We start from the raw sequence: 14052 nt of genomic DNA on the forward strand, positions 1-14052 counted from the left end.
AGGGCTGATCTGTAACCAGCACCTAGAGGTAGTAAAATCCCCTGGATAAAGCTGCTCTTGCTCTGCCAAATAGAGCAAAACTATGGTAGGAATTGCTTCTGGCACTATGACCTCTGCAGGTATTGCTGCAACAGCAGGAGTATAAAAAGCAAAGTATTTTACAGTCATTTACTCACTGTCAGAGGTGGCAAATCTGGAAGATGCTGCAGTACACATCTGAGCACAGTGGAAGGGTGTGCAGTTAGTAAATGTACTGAAACCCAATCTGGAATTTAAATTGGAGTTTCCAGTATTTTATATTTCAACTTTCTCTGTTTCTTTTGCCCTAATAAAGTGTAAAAAAAACCAACACACACATGCAAAACTTTTTTTCCCTTAATTCATTATTACTGTGTTACTTATCATCTTAGTTAATTTTAACTCAAACTAATAGATTGCACTAAGCTGTATGGACTATTAAAGCTCTACCTAAAGCTTTACGTGGTGCATTCCTTTATGCAAGAATGATTTTCTTCCTTCAAAAGCTATTAAAACCTGTGAAAACTGGTAGTCTGACAAGGAACTCCAACACCAAATACCTACCAGACTTCTTTTCATAGGGAAATATACACTTTTATTTCAAATTTAAACAAAATTTTAATATAAAATAACAAAACCCATTCATTTTATGGATTGTATTAAAACCTTAAAGCTTTATCCTTTGCCTGGTGTGCTACAGGAGTAAATGGGTCCTGCTTGTTCTAGAAATCAGCTGTTCTCTTGCTAATACTGCTGCTCAAAAATTGACACGGCAGAGTGAAGTTCAGGTAATATATTAATTTACATTGCATTCCAAATAGTCTTTTCAAAACAATGTGATTGTTTGTACAGACATTTACTAGTGATTTTTCAGTCGTTGTCAAGCTCAGATTCATTGATCATTTACATGGATTGTTGATTCTGACCACTAACTCATAGCAAGCACGAAAGCTATTCAGAAGTTCATAGCAGAAGATGAAGTCTTCTTGCATGTATTAACATATTAATGCCATCCTGATAGTATTCTTACAGCCTAGGCTGTATTTTTACAACCTGGGTTCTGCAAGCTTTGAGCATGGGAAGTTTTCCAGCAAAAGTCCCAGAAGCTGCTGCTCATTTGACAGCTCCCACAGTATCACCACTGCTGAGGTGAGAAAGGTCAGGTTCCTACCTGGGCTTTAGTCATGGATTAGGTAGCGCAGGATGAATTTCTTTGATGGATGACTTAAGGTTAAGACCGAGATGTGGAGCACTCATGAGGCTTGGGCTGGTGGGGAAGGCAGAACAGATTATCTGCTTGGACTGTGAAATTTTCAGCCCTGCTGTCTTGCACTGTGTGGTATTCTTTAAGTAGCTCTGGAGCTTGTCATGGAGCAAAGCCCTGAGATATGCAGAGTTGTATTTGGAAGTGTGCTTGCATGTGAAAGAGACTCCACTTGCTGACCCTGTTACCTTGAAGGGAAGTATCTGCTGAGGTTACTGTCACTACAGAATCCTCACTCTTTGCTAATCAAACTGGAAGCAGCTCCATTGTTTAACCCAGTGTTGTCATGGTAACTGTGAGTGCATTTATTTCATAAAACAACACATCATTTCTAGTCATGTGACTACATGGGATTAATGGTGACCTATAATGAGCAGTTAGTAAGTCTGGAAAGTCATGCCAAAAGAAGGGAACTAATGCATGAATTGCTTCTGATGACGATGATGTAGGCACATACCGCAGCAGCAGAGCTTAACAAAAAAAAGGAAAGCACTATCTAGAGTCTCCTACCCAAAGGCAGGCAGGAAGGTCATACTCTGCTTCATAGACTGTACAGGGCTTTATAAAACAACTGTCTGTAGTGTTGTTAATGAAATCTCCAAATGTGCACATCAGCTGTTTGTATTGTTTATCATGTAGTCTCAAAATTCAATGAAGATTTCAAAAAGAACAAGCTCCCTAGCAAAATGCTCCACTTTTTTTGCCTTCTAATAACAGAAGGTGATCTGCAACATTCATCTGAGACTGGGCAATTAGGAAAGACTACGAGTTGGAGTATTCCAGGTTATCAAAATTTCATGATTACAAGAAGACTTTTGTGTTTGTAAATTGAAGTTTTTAATTACATTTGAGAAGCTTTATACTGTGACCTAACTGATGCAGTAATGTGTGCATTTGTAAACACCCTTCTCCCCTCAAACCTGTTAATTAAGTTATTAATTAAAAATTTTATTATTCTGCTGATTGCAAAGGGGTGTTAATTCATAAATGAATTTCACCATGGAGTCTGTATCATTTCCCATGGGGTGCAACACAAGAAGTAATGCCATAGGTCTCTTGTAGCTCCCAAGATGCTTCCCTGGATGATGGCAGGGGACTGGCTGCCTAGGAGGTGGTAAAACCTCCTGCTGCTGTCTCTGCCTCATGATAAAAGAAGGGTCTAGTGCCTCAACCACCACCAAAGGGTGGAAGTTACCAGGAAGCTCTTTCCACCTTGCAAAAGTGAATGCGTCTGGATATAGTACGTGTGTTGTCTGGTTGTAATTTTCAAGAGGAAGCGTTGGCCCATGGTACCATTTATCAAGTGGTGCTTGAGTCCTGTGGACATTAGTAGCTGTGGCAGGACTTTGAGAGCTTTCTAAAGAAAGCCAGCTTGCCTGTCTGCCTTACCCCTTTTTAAGACCATGTTCTCTTCATGGCCTGTATTTCTCTTCCAATCTATTTTAATTCTTTAGGAGGATACTCCCTACTTTTAATAGAGGACAAAAAGCTGAAAATACCTTTTCTCTCAGTATGAGCATTTGAAATGTTTAAAGAACATAAGACCGAGATTTTTCATTGTGAAATTACTCCCGTTTTAAGTAATGGTCAAACAAAAACCAGTAAGGATTGGCTGTAAGGGATTAATGATCCATGATCATTAACATGAGTTGAAGTGGAAGCTGTAAAATGTCCATGAACAGTGATTTATGTTTGAGTACCTTCGTGGCTGTACCTAAATTATCTATTAAGAGTATGGTGCTGATCCATTTCAGAGCCTGCAGAAGTGGTTTATTTGCACTGGAACAAAAAAGAGAGGACAAGAAAAACGATGGATGTAATTTCTATGTATTTGACCTATGTAGCACTGAGGTTTACACCTGAAAAAGGCAACTGGAAAGTGTTTAGGTCCAATAGTGCAGATGCAGCATCATATCTTCAGTGTACAAGAACATTTAATTAGTATTATAATATGAAATGTATAAATACAAATTAAAAACAAGAAGTAAATATTATTCTGACTCAATGTATACACATTATACATATTGTACATGGATTTTAGGTCTCCAAGTTTACTCACAACATTTTAATCAATGGTTTTCTGTGGTGTTCTTGTGTTTTGAATTGTGAGTCATTCTTGCCATCTGTATTCTATTATTATTCTGGATTAAAGGAGAAATTAGGTACAGTCTTGTTTAACAAAACTGTACTAAATATAGTGCCTATCCAATTAAGATTTTTTTCAAAAGGCTGGAGCATAAGTTTATTTAGAAATTTACGTGACTAAGGCTGAAGATTTGCCAAGTAATACAGCTGTATAACAAAGGCTAGAGTGTATCATGAGAATACTCTTTAAATTTGTAATAGTTACAGGATGTGCTTATGTATTTGGGTTTTTTTTTCAAAGGAGAAACAATTATACACAATTTATTCCTTTTAGTCCCATGATACTTATATAGCAAATAAGGATGGTTGCTGGAAATGGAAAATATTTTGTATTTGACTGCTTTTCTAAACAAAAATGCCTTTTCAAAATGAAAGTTATACAACTGATCCAATTTTGAAAAATAGAGATGAAGAATTGAAGATAGTTTGGTCCCTGAGTATATATATCTGTAAAACTGTAAGATCTGTACAATTGTTTCCAATGGCACCTTTTTCCATCAATATAAACAGATACATTTTTTCTGAGCTGTAGGCACAGGCAACCCCCAGTAAATCATAACCCTTAAACTGACTCATCATCTTTCCAATTCAGGCCAGAGCTTTAATTAAAGGGCTACTCCTGTTATATGCAATTGAATGAATGCAAACCTGTCCACCTTCCTTTTGTTTACAGAGCTGCTTATGCTCTACACCTTGTACATCAGAAGGTTTTCAGTCCATGTAGAAACCCTCTAACAAGGATGCATTATCATGATACATAATCCTTTCATAACAAAGTGGGACATTTAGTTGGTCTGTTGATTGCAAGAAGTGGCTGGCTCCCCATTTCCTTGAGTTTCTGTCCAGTTTGAGGTGCCAGTAATGCTGGAGCAGAGAGGTGATGAGCAGCTCCTTTCAGCTGATGAAAGTTGTTAATGTAGCTGGCAATCAGTAGAGTGATCTCAAGAATCTATAACAGGAACATACAAAACTCTTTGAAAAATACAGTGATGTGTTTTGACTGCTGAAAAAATAGCTAACTTTTTAGCAAGTGACAATCACCATCAACTGGATAAGTACTTGTACTTTAACAAATTAATGATGGGGAGAGAAGATATAACTAATAAAGCTTTTTTTATTGCTCCTTGCAAATAATGTAACATTATTCCCATCAGGATGTATCAAAGATACTTTGTCTTTCACAGTCTTAAATGATTCAGAGATTACTTCTGTAATTTTGAGAGAGATGCTGAAGTCCAAAAGATGATGCTCTGAGAAGTTTTGCCAAAAAGTATATATTTCTCAGAGAACTCAAGATGCAGCATAGATGAAGGGAATAAAGACTTCAGGGAGGTTTTTATCATATTTTCTCTTTCTGACCCATACAAACCTTGCTGAGACACTGAACAGGTTGCCCAGAGAAGCTGTGGATGTGCCATCCCTGGAAGTGCTCAAGGTCAGCTTGGATGGGCCTCTGAGGAACCTGGTCTAGTGGTAGGTGTCCCTGCCCAGGACAGAGCTAGGTGATTTTAAGGTCCTTTCCAACCCAAACCATTCTGTGATTCTGTAAGGGCACAATCTGAGGGAAACTTCAACCCATGTATTTTACTATGCTTATTTGTATGAAGAATCATGTTTTGAACCAAATTTATATGTGGAATTTTGTATTATTTAATAAATTTATTCAAACTAACAGCAAAACCTTTGGTTGTTTTTGTTTTTTAATATAGTCAGTCTTACCAGTGGAGAGAATCTAGAATTAAAAAGCAGGACTTTTTTTTTTTTTTTTTTTTTTTTTTTTTTTTTTTTTTTTTAACAAAAGGAAAAATATTCTAGGATTTTTAAGAAGGGACTGGTCTTTCAGATGTTGTGCTCTACAATTTCACTGTATATACCAAATGTACATTTTGAAAAATCATCTCTGGTGCTGATTAGGCAAACAGACCAAGTTTTAGGTACTGCATGTAATTTCTGTCCTTATCAGCCTTTTTTGTCCTATGAAAAATACGGAACGTTATAGACAGGGACACAAAAAGAATAGGAACACATCAGTACTGTCACAGTTAGCCCTAACATTACTAATTTATTTTCTCTCTAAAATCATCTGGCAAGAGTCAGTAATCTGAGCAGGCTGGGATTAAAAAAGGTGTTTCATCTTTCACATCTGTTAGGGATTACCCACTAGACAGAGCACAAAAGCAGATGGTGGAAAATTGTTTCAGAAAATATACCAACCTTTGGTTTTGTCATGGCAAAAAGGTGTTTTTCAGTTGATTTGTCCTTTGTCTGAGCATTGTTAACAACCAGCATAAAATCATCTTGATAGCCTCCAAAAGTCATTAGACTCTTATATGTGTATGTAACTGTCAATCGCTGAAATAAGGAAACCCCCAGAAAAAAAACACAAAGCAATTAAGCAGGACAATTCAGGAAAAACAGATTATGACAAATTCCTCTTTTAAAAACGTAATTACACGTATATTTTTCAGTGGAGGTAGCCTCTTGTGGATCCTGAAATTTACTGTGAATTTTGGGATAATTCCATTTAGACCTTCAGGATGAGGAATTTTCACTGTAGACAACTCTTCTAAGTTTGACCTCTATTTCTATTCCAAATTAATTAGATAAAATATAAGAAGATTTCAACTCAAGTGTGTAATTCCATTTACCCAAATCTTGACTGACTTTGAGAAAAGTTAATCTCACTAATTCCATTTGAAATTGAAGCAGTGTCTAAATAAATTAAATGGCAGAGTATGAGATATCTGAAGGAATTTAACTCCAGTATTCTATTGTGTGTTTTGCAAACACACAAATTAAATTCTCTTCTCTTTTTTTTTTTCTTCACATCTCTGATGAAACTTAAATGCTCTTCAAGCCTCCTCAGCTTTTCATCCCTCAATTCTTACTATTCAGTGTTCAGCAATATAATAGTGGCCTCTGAGTTAAGATCAGCATTTAATTTATTGATGCACCTCATAATTTTTTGCTGCAGATGTTTACATTTAAAATTCATCATCAGACAATGTTTGTGCAGTAACTTAGTGTCCTTCCTTAGTAAACCTATTTTTGCCCCAGTTTTGAAACAGTATTATCTCTACCCCTTGGAACATCATTTCTGATATCCCTGATCCTTTCTACAGAAAATCCCAATGTTCCCTGGAAGATGAGTATTCCTTGAATGTCAAGTAAGGCGTGCCAGTACTTAACCTGGCAATCCCCTACAGAAATGCCATAGCTCCAGGAGCAGTGTTTGTAGAGCTCTCTGCAGTCTGATGCAAGCACATTTTGCTTATTCCTGAGAGCTGCTGTTTGCTCTCCTCATGCTCTTTGTTTTATTATTTCTTTAACTGCAAAGAAATGTAATGAAAAGGCCCATATCAGCACAATTATAAAGCTGAGATTTTAATTTTCTGATATTCAATATTAGCACTTGCTAATAGCAGCATGCCATTCTTTTTCTTTGCAGGATATAAATGAAGGCAGGGATCTTCTCAGGCATTGCTTTTTACACTGATTATGAGTCGTTCTCTGTGAAAACCTGTGTTGCAAATCAAAGAAAAATCTGAGCCTAAAATGACATAATTAAATAACGCTGGGTTATATTACCTACTATTAAACAAAAATAATACAATGAAAATAACAATCTTTTAAAGTAACTGCTCTTTGCAGAGTGTATGTATTATGAATAATACTGGAAAATTAAGTCTCCAGGAAAATGAAATAATGTTATTGTGATAACATTACAATAACTATGGATTTCCTGACATCTGAATGATTAAAACATTAACATTTCATTAAATTATAAAAAAACTGCATCTGATAAACAAAAATAAATTCTGTGCAAAGAATTCATTACTTCTATTATTAGTGCTACTGTAATGATGACAACATTAAAGCATTTTAAAAGAAATGAAGTTTTGCTTTAAGAGAAGGACAAGATAACTTAGCATGGAAAGCTAGTGACATCTTTTATATAGTATGGGGGTGAATCTCTCCATATAATTAGTAATGAAATCTATCTTGAACAAATTTAAAATAGCAATTTCACTTACCATGGAGCTGTAATCCAGGATGCTTATGCCATCTTCATGGACAGCAAACCATATGAAGGACTTCTCAACTGAGGGTGTTGCTAGAGGCTACAAAGAGGAATGTTCTTTAATTACTAATTCAAAATGAGGCAATATGTGAATAATTATTAATTCTCAGCTATTATAGACCTCTCTCTATCCACAGTTCTCACTTCAGTTCCCACACAGTGTAAATTTCAGTAAAGGAATTGAAATACCTGCCCAAAGCCATGTAGGTGGCCAGTGGCAGAACTGAACTCAAACTAATACACTTGAAACTTACCCTGGTACTTAGTCCAATAAAATATATAGTCTCATTAATAAAATAGTCAGCTGTCTTACAGTTTGTCCACTAGCTCATATATCTAAATATACAAAGAACTAAGTGTTGACAAGCAATTTTATATATATATATATATGTATACACATACACACCCACACACACACACACTGGGTTTACCTATTAAAACTGAAGGCATGAGGTGACAGTTCTCTTTAACAGAGGTGTTATTTGAATCAAGAGAATTAAGATACCAGTGGTTAAGAGAAATTAAGAGAGGCAAACATAGAAGGGAATGCTCTGAATACTCTTAACCTTTAGTGCTTCTGCAAGGTTCAGCTTCCAGAGCCAGTTAATGATACCTTTTCAATGTTCTATTAGTTATCAGGTAAAAAGAGTCAAACCTAAAAGGCTATCTCAAACTAAGATACAAGGAAATGGAAATACAGATTAATAATGTAAAACAAGCAGTAAGTGTATTGGAAAGTTTACTATTATGATACACTTAGTACTATGGCTATTATATTTCACCAGTGTATGACTTAAAAAGTGATTCGACAGGAGATTCAATCAGCTCATGTACACACAGTTATTTTCAATAAAAATGTACTAATATTTGCAAATTATATTTATATTCAAGCCCCTTCTCTCCCTCCCCAGTCAAGCTCATTAAAATGTCTCACTTTTGCCACAAACAATTTAGCCCCAAAGAAAGGCCATTTCCTGGCCACGGTGAGATAAATGCGCACGCAGTCTGCGGCACTATGCCCACGGAGAGCCATCCATCTTGTCGACAGTCGCTGGCAAAGCTGTCTGTTGAAATGAAGAATGGAATTTACTTATTGAAGGGCATTCTAATGCTTGCCCACAGCAAGTTTAATAAGCAACGAAAGAATCCATTTCTTAAAATGATAATTTCAGTTAATACGACTATCGCTGATACAGAATTAAATAAATCCAAAATGTCATTTAATATTTTAATGCACATGAAAATTATTAAGTATCTTCTAATTTCTGAAACATTATGATTATATATTGATGTAGCAGTTGCAGCATAAAGGCAGAAAGTCTGGGACAGCTTTTACCGTGTCTCTACAGAGAATCAATGTGCCTTTATCAGTACTCAACAGCTATGTCAGTTGTCATTCCAAAAATCCATTCAGCTTAGCACATATCTTTACCCGTGGCTGGCAGGAGGTGTGAAAGACGTGGCTTAGCACTTCTCCCTTTTAGTGTCTGAGCACTGCTACCCAAAATGCTGCTCCTGATGCACAGTGTGTTCACACTGGGGCTTTTTTTCTGGCTCCTTTTGTGAATTTGTGGCTCCTTGGCAAGTTGGTTCAATAGTGTGGAAAAACTGATTCTCAAAAAACCCAAAAAACTCCCAGCCCAGAATACCTTTCTTGGACACTGACCTACAGTCATAAGGTTATTAGATGTAGCCCAAGAAAAGGGAGGGACAATGTGTAGTAAAGGAAGATCCATCACTTGCAGCTTTGGTCTTAATGTTTATGAAGTCAAACTGCACCCTTAGCAAAAAAAACAGAGGCAACAGGGCAGGCACAGAGTGATTCTTCCCATACCACAGATTTCCAGCTCTGCTTGAAATCTTGTAATCTTGAAATCTTGTAATCTTGAGATCTTGTAGTGTAGGACTACTTCAACACTTTCCCTCCATGAGTTAATCTAATCTAATCTGAGACCTTTTAGAATTTGTTCTTTGAAGCTCATTGCATAAGTTTGAATGCCCCGTTGTCTTCTGAGAATGTAATAATGTTATTATGTGCATATAATAATAGCTTTAAATTTTCTCAACGTGAAAATTTTCTGTACTGAAGAACACTTCTATGATGCTTACTGGATTTCAAAACCACTGTATCACTGACTTTGGATAATTTATTACACTGTTCCACTCGTTTTCATGTCAGTAGATGTTGATTTAAATGCCCTGCAGGTTATTAATTTTAAATAAAGTGATACCTTACTAGTAAGTCCACTAAGTTACACATTGCTGATTTGACTGGCTGCCAGAGATTGCACACTAGAATAACAAACAGATCACGTCCTCTTGTTCTTCACTTCAGTAATGCTTTAAAAGTCTGCGCACAGACAGACCTAGTTAGATTTGCTGAATAAGAAAAATAAGAATTTCAAAATCGCTGGGTTTTGTAACACTATGCAGTGCTGTATGCTACAGTTTTTGCTGGAATGTGTTATTAATAACGGTCCTTTGTTTAGATTAGAAATATGCAGAGGAAATGGGTTCTTTAGATCAGCGAGAAAATGAGTTTCAAACACAGGTTTAGGCAAATATAGCCCAACAGTACATTATTCCCAGTGACAATTTAAAACTTCCATGTTTTACTCCTAGATCTTTAGAAAGTATGAATCAAAAAACCCATCTCACCTTAATTGTTCCTCTGAACAACCTTGCTTGTATCTCTTAGGGTAGAATCTCTCCAAAACTTGCTTTAGTGTTTGGTTGGACTTAGACTGGGAAGTGACTTGCCCTGCTGGAGTTGAGAAAGGCCGTTCAAAATCTCCAATCTCTACCTAAGGGGAAGTCCATGAAGAAAGTTTTTTGTTACTCCAGAGTAAATTTCTAGTTGGATATTATGAACTGTCTTCTGATCTGTTTTACCAAGTACAAAGGAAAACAAAATTGTCAAATAATGTATACTTTTCACTGATAAAATGTCACAATAGTGATTTTCTTTTTCTTATTTTCTATCTACCATGTAAAAAAGTTAAATATCAAGCACAAATTGTAGACATTAATAATATTACTTCTGCTCTTGGATTGCTAAATCTCCAGCTGACACAAATCAGTTTACATTTATTAACAACATCAAAAATAACTTTCTCAAAACGCTTCATTTGAGCTTTTAGAATTTTAAAAATAAAACATCAAGATCATGTCTAGTAAAGAGGTCTTAGACTTTCACTGAAGAGCTGTGACTTTGGAGAACTCATTTGCAGAAATCATGGAAGGAATAGTGAATGAAGAAATGGTATATGATTACATGATATTTAATGCCAGAGGGCCTGTCTGTGTAAGAGGGAAAGCACATTTTAGCCATACTGGTGCCAGCAGCAGCGAATACTGTAAAGCATTTCCACTCCAGTCCAGAATTGCCTTACACAAAGATTCCAGCCCAGTCTGCTTCCTGCAGACTCATACGTAAGAAGTGGAGGTCAACTGAGTGTCAAGCAATCATGGATCAGTTTGTTTAAGATTTTCTCCTGAAAACCTGCTGTGTGAGTTATTCATGCATAAAGATTACCTGAGCTAAAAGGGCTGTCAATTCCATCGCTAATTCTTTGTTTACAGGGAAAAGTCCATTGACTATTTGATCATTTGTTTGATACACTAGCAGCAGCTTCTCTCTGTCTGTCTCCCCATGAACTTGAACTGAAAAATAAAGCCTACAGAAAAGATAGAAAGTTATTAAATAAAAAAGATATAGAAATGCATTAGCCCTGAGGATTAGCAGTATCTCTGAATGTGACAAGTTTATTTCAGCATCAGAACACATTAGCAAAGCAACACTTGTACTTGAACCAGTGGGTAAATATTTAATGTCAGTCTTTTGACTTCAGTGGGGCTTTTTTTACAGCCCTGCTCACCTCTTAAGAACTAAAAAAAGGTAACTATGTTTAAAAAAAATTCCATTTATTATTTTTGTTGCAAGCTTCAAGTCAGCCAGTGTTTCTTGATGAAGGAACTGCAGAAACTGAAAACCAAATCTTGGTACAAAGCAGAGATATTATACTTGCTAAACAAACCTGTTTTTGTAAGTAAGGCGGACAGTCCTTGTGCCTTCACATTTCCCAGGGTGTTGTTCTTTGGAGGCTTGCTCCCATTTTGAAATAATGTCACAGATCTAGAAGGAAAGCAATACAAAACTGATTTGGCATGTCTTCCTGTTTCAAAACACCTCTGAACAGAAACTGTCAACTTATTTTAATGTCCTCTACCTATAGCCTATTAGAAACATACACAGCTTGAATTTTTAAACTCACTGAAGTATAACTTTGCTTGCATTTCTTAGTCAAAGTGTTTAATAATTAACATATTTGGTTTTTGTTTATCCTGCAACACATGCAGTACCTTTGGAAACAAGCCATAACATGGAAAGGCTAGGTACTTGATTTAGCAGCTGCCAATGAACAAATAATAATACAAAGTAAGTTGTTACATAATTAATCAAATGCCTTTGCTCTCTGCCTTCTCCTTCTGCTGCATGCCTAAGTTTTTCAGGTCCTCTCTAGTAACTGCTATAAAGTTGGCATGAAGTTTGTTATAAAATGCACCAGAAGTGATTCAGAAAGAAAAGCTGGGTAAGTGGGAAGATGGGGAGGATGTGGAACAGAGATCTTAGGAGTCCAGCTGGGCTGGAATGTCACCATTCCTTCATAAAACATCCTTCCTAGCAGCAGTAATATGAGTAGTTTCTAATGTTACAGTTACCTAGAAAATAAGTACGTCTTTTATAAGTTTTGCTTTCCATATGGTCATTTTTCTAATCATGGCGACACCGCTTGTTTATCCAGGTTGTACCACACGTTCTGACTCAAAAGTGCAGCTGTGAACATTGGCCAAAGGGTGCAGAATACTACTTGGTAGAAGTACAAAACATGAATGATTCATTAGTTGCTAAAAGATTTGGAAAGTATCTAATGTTTTACTAAAGCACAGATTATATTGCACATTGTCACTCTTTATTGCTAAGAATTTAATTAATAGGGGGAGCTAAAATTTAGAATTCAGGACAATGGCAAGCCAAAAATTGTAAATTTCTTAAACTGAGGCCTAAAACTATTCTGTATTAGAGAAGGAAAAATTTCTTATTTTAATTTCCCAGGATCTCCACCCTAGTATCAATGATTTCTTGGCCCTCCCATGGTCATCTTCTGGAGCTGTATCAGAAATGTTGACTGAAATCTCTAAATCCATGTTGGACTCTAATTGCTCTTTAGTTTTAAAAAACTCTAACAGCTTTCTTTTTGTTTTTTAACACAGCTGTTACTTCTTTGAATAATATGGGTTTCTTGGAGAAAGTTTTTAACTATAGCTCACTGAATGAATTTCAGCAACTGAAAAAGTGATTTTTTAAATAAAAAAATCTTTCTTTTCACATTAAGAAAAAAAGACAGTTTTCAGCCTGAAAAATGTTTTCCTTTACATTGTCTGAAGAAAGCTCTGTCAAATGAAGATACTTTGGTTTTTTATATGCACAGCTTCTTAAAGGCTTTTGTTTACCTTGATGTTTCCTTGAAGACAGTGCTCTATATCCTTGCCAGAGGGATCATCAGAAAACAGTGCAAATCCTGACTGAGCTGGTTTCCTCATCCCTGTATCTTGGTTCAGAGTGTTCAGAAATTCCTCTACTGTGGTAGAAGCATCAAACCCAACAACCTAAAAAAGCAGCCAAAATGTATTTTGCTATCAAACTCATTCCTGTTCCCCCCTTAAATCTAATATTTTGAAATATAATATCTCTAGAATAACAGTGGGACTATAAGACCCATTCCATCCATTATTGTCACTGGAAATTAAAAACTGCCATAAAGGGCCTAGAAAAGATTTCCTCATGGGAAGTCAGTTTAATGGAATTGCTTTCCTTGCACTTGCTACACTTGGAATTCTATGACAGAATTTATATGACAAATAGTCCGGTATCTGAGTTTTTTGTGACAAATATCACTTGAAAAATGAAGATGATAATTTCCTGCACCTTCCAATATAGTGGAGAAGCAATGAGATTAATTAATCATTTTTCATCATGTGCAGCTTCGGAGAGATATCAGGTGGCAGATCTACACTGGTGGATTCAAAATATTTCATGAATGTTGCTTTGTCACTATTACACAGGTCACTAATATACAGAACCTTCTAATTTTACTTCCCCAAATATGAACTTCTGTATGCTGTGACTGGTATTGAAGCATTTGAGCAAGAGATGGCAAATGGCTTCTTTACAGACACCAGTGGCTGACATTCACTTAAATCTGTGTTGAGGGTGTTTTCCTGTATTTGATATGTTGAAAATGTTTTGGTAAAAAATGTCTTGAAAATGGATCATGAACTTTTGTTTGAACTTCTCAGTGGCTGGCATTAAATTAAAAATCTGATGAATGTTCAGAGATTAATACAAGAATTTTTAATAGCACTATAATTATTATTTGCTGATCCCAATGAAGTAATTTATTACCATTTTCTTAGCTCTTGCAACTATACCATTTTGGGCAGTAAATAACTATTGAGCAGTTCCTCCTTTTCTTCTCCACAC

At 36.0% G+C, this 14052-nt stretch overlaps 1 protein-coding gene across 4 annotated transcripts in view; it reads right to left on the minus strand.

Moving 5' to 3' along the window:
- Positions 1-604: 604 nt before the first annotated feature.
- PLEKHH2 (pleckstrin homology, MyTH4 and FERM domain containing H2) overlaps positions 605-14052 on the minus strand; it is a 56081-nt gene continuing 42633 nt past the window's right edge. For all 4 annotated transcript variants that reach the window (XM_058835970.1, XM_058835971.1, XM_058835969.1 and 1 more), the window contains 8 exons: positions 13023-13178; positions 11546-11643; positions 11044-11185; positions 10167-10312; positions 8443-8572; positions 7462-7548; positions 5642-5779; positions 605-4376 (listed from right to left, as the gene is read on the minus strand). In XM_058835970.1, the coding sequence (XP_058691953.1) occupies positions 4194-4376; positions 5642-5779; positions 7462-7548; positions 8443-8572; positions 10167-10312; positions 11044-11185; positions 11546-11643; positions 13023-13178 (1080 nt within the window). In that variant the 3' untranslated portion in view covers positions 605-4193. The remainder of the gene's footprint in view (positions 4377-5641; positions 5780-7461; positions 7549-8442; positions 8573-10166; positions 10313-11043; positions 11186-11545; positions 11644-13022; positions 13179-14052) is intronic.

Source organism: Poecile atricapillus, chromosome 3 (genome assembly GCF_030490865.1).
Source record: "Poecile atricapillus isolate bPoeAtr1 chromosome 3, bPoeAtr1.hap1, whole genome shotgun sequence".
Classification (NCBI taxonomy): domain Eukaryota; kingdom Metazoa; phylum Chordata; class Aves; order Passeriformes; family Paridae; genus Poecile; species Poecile atricapillus.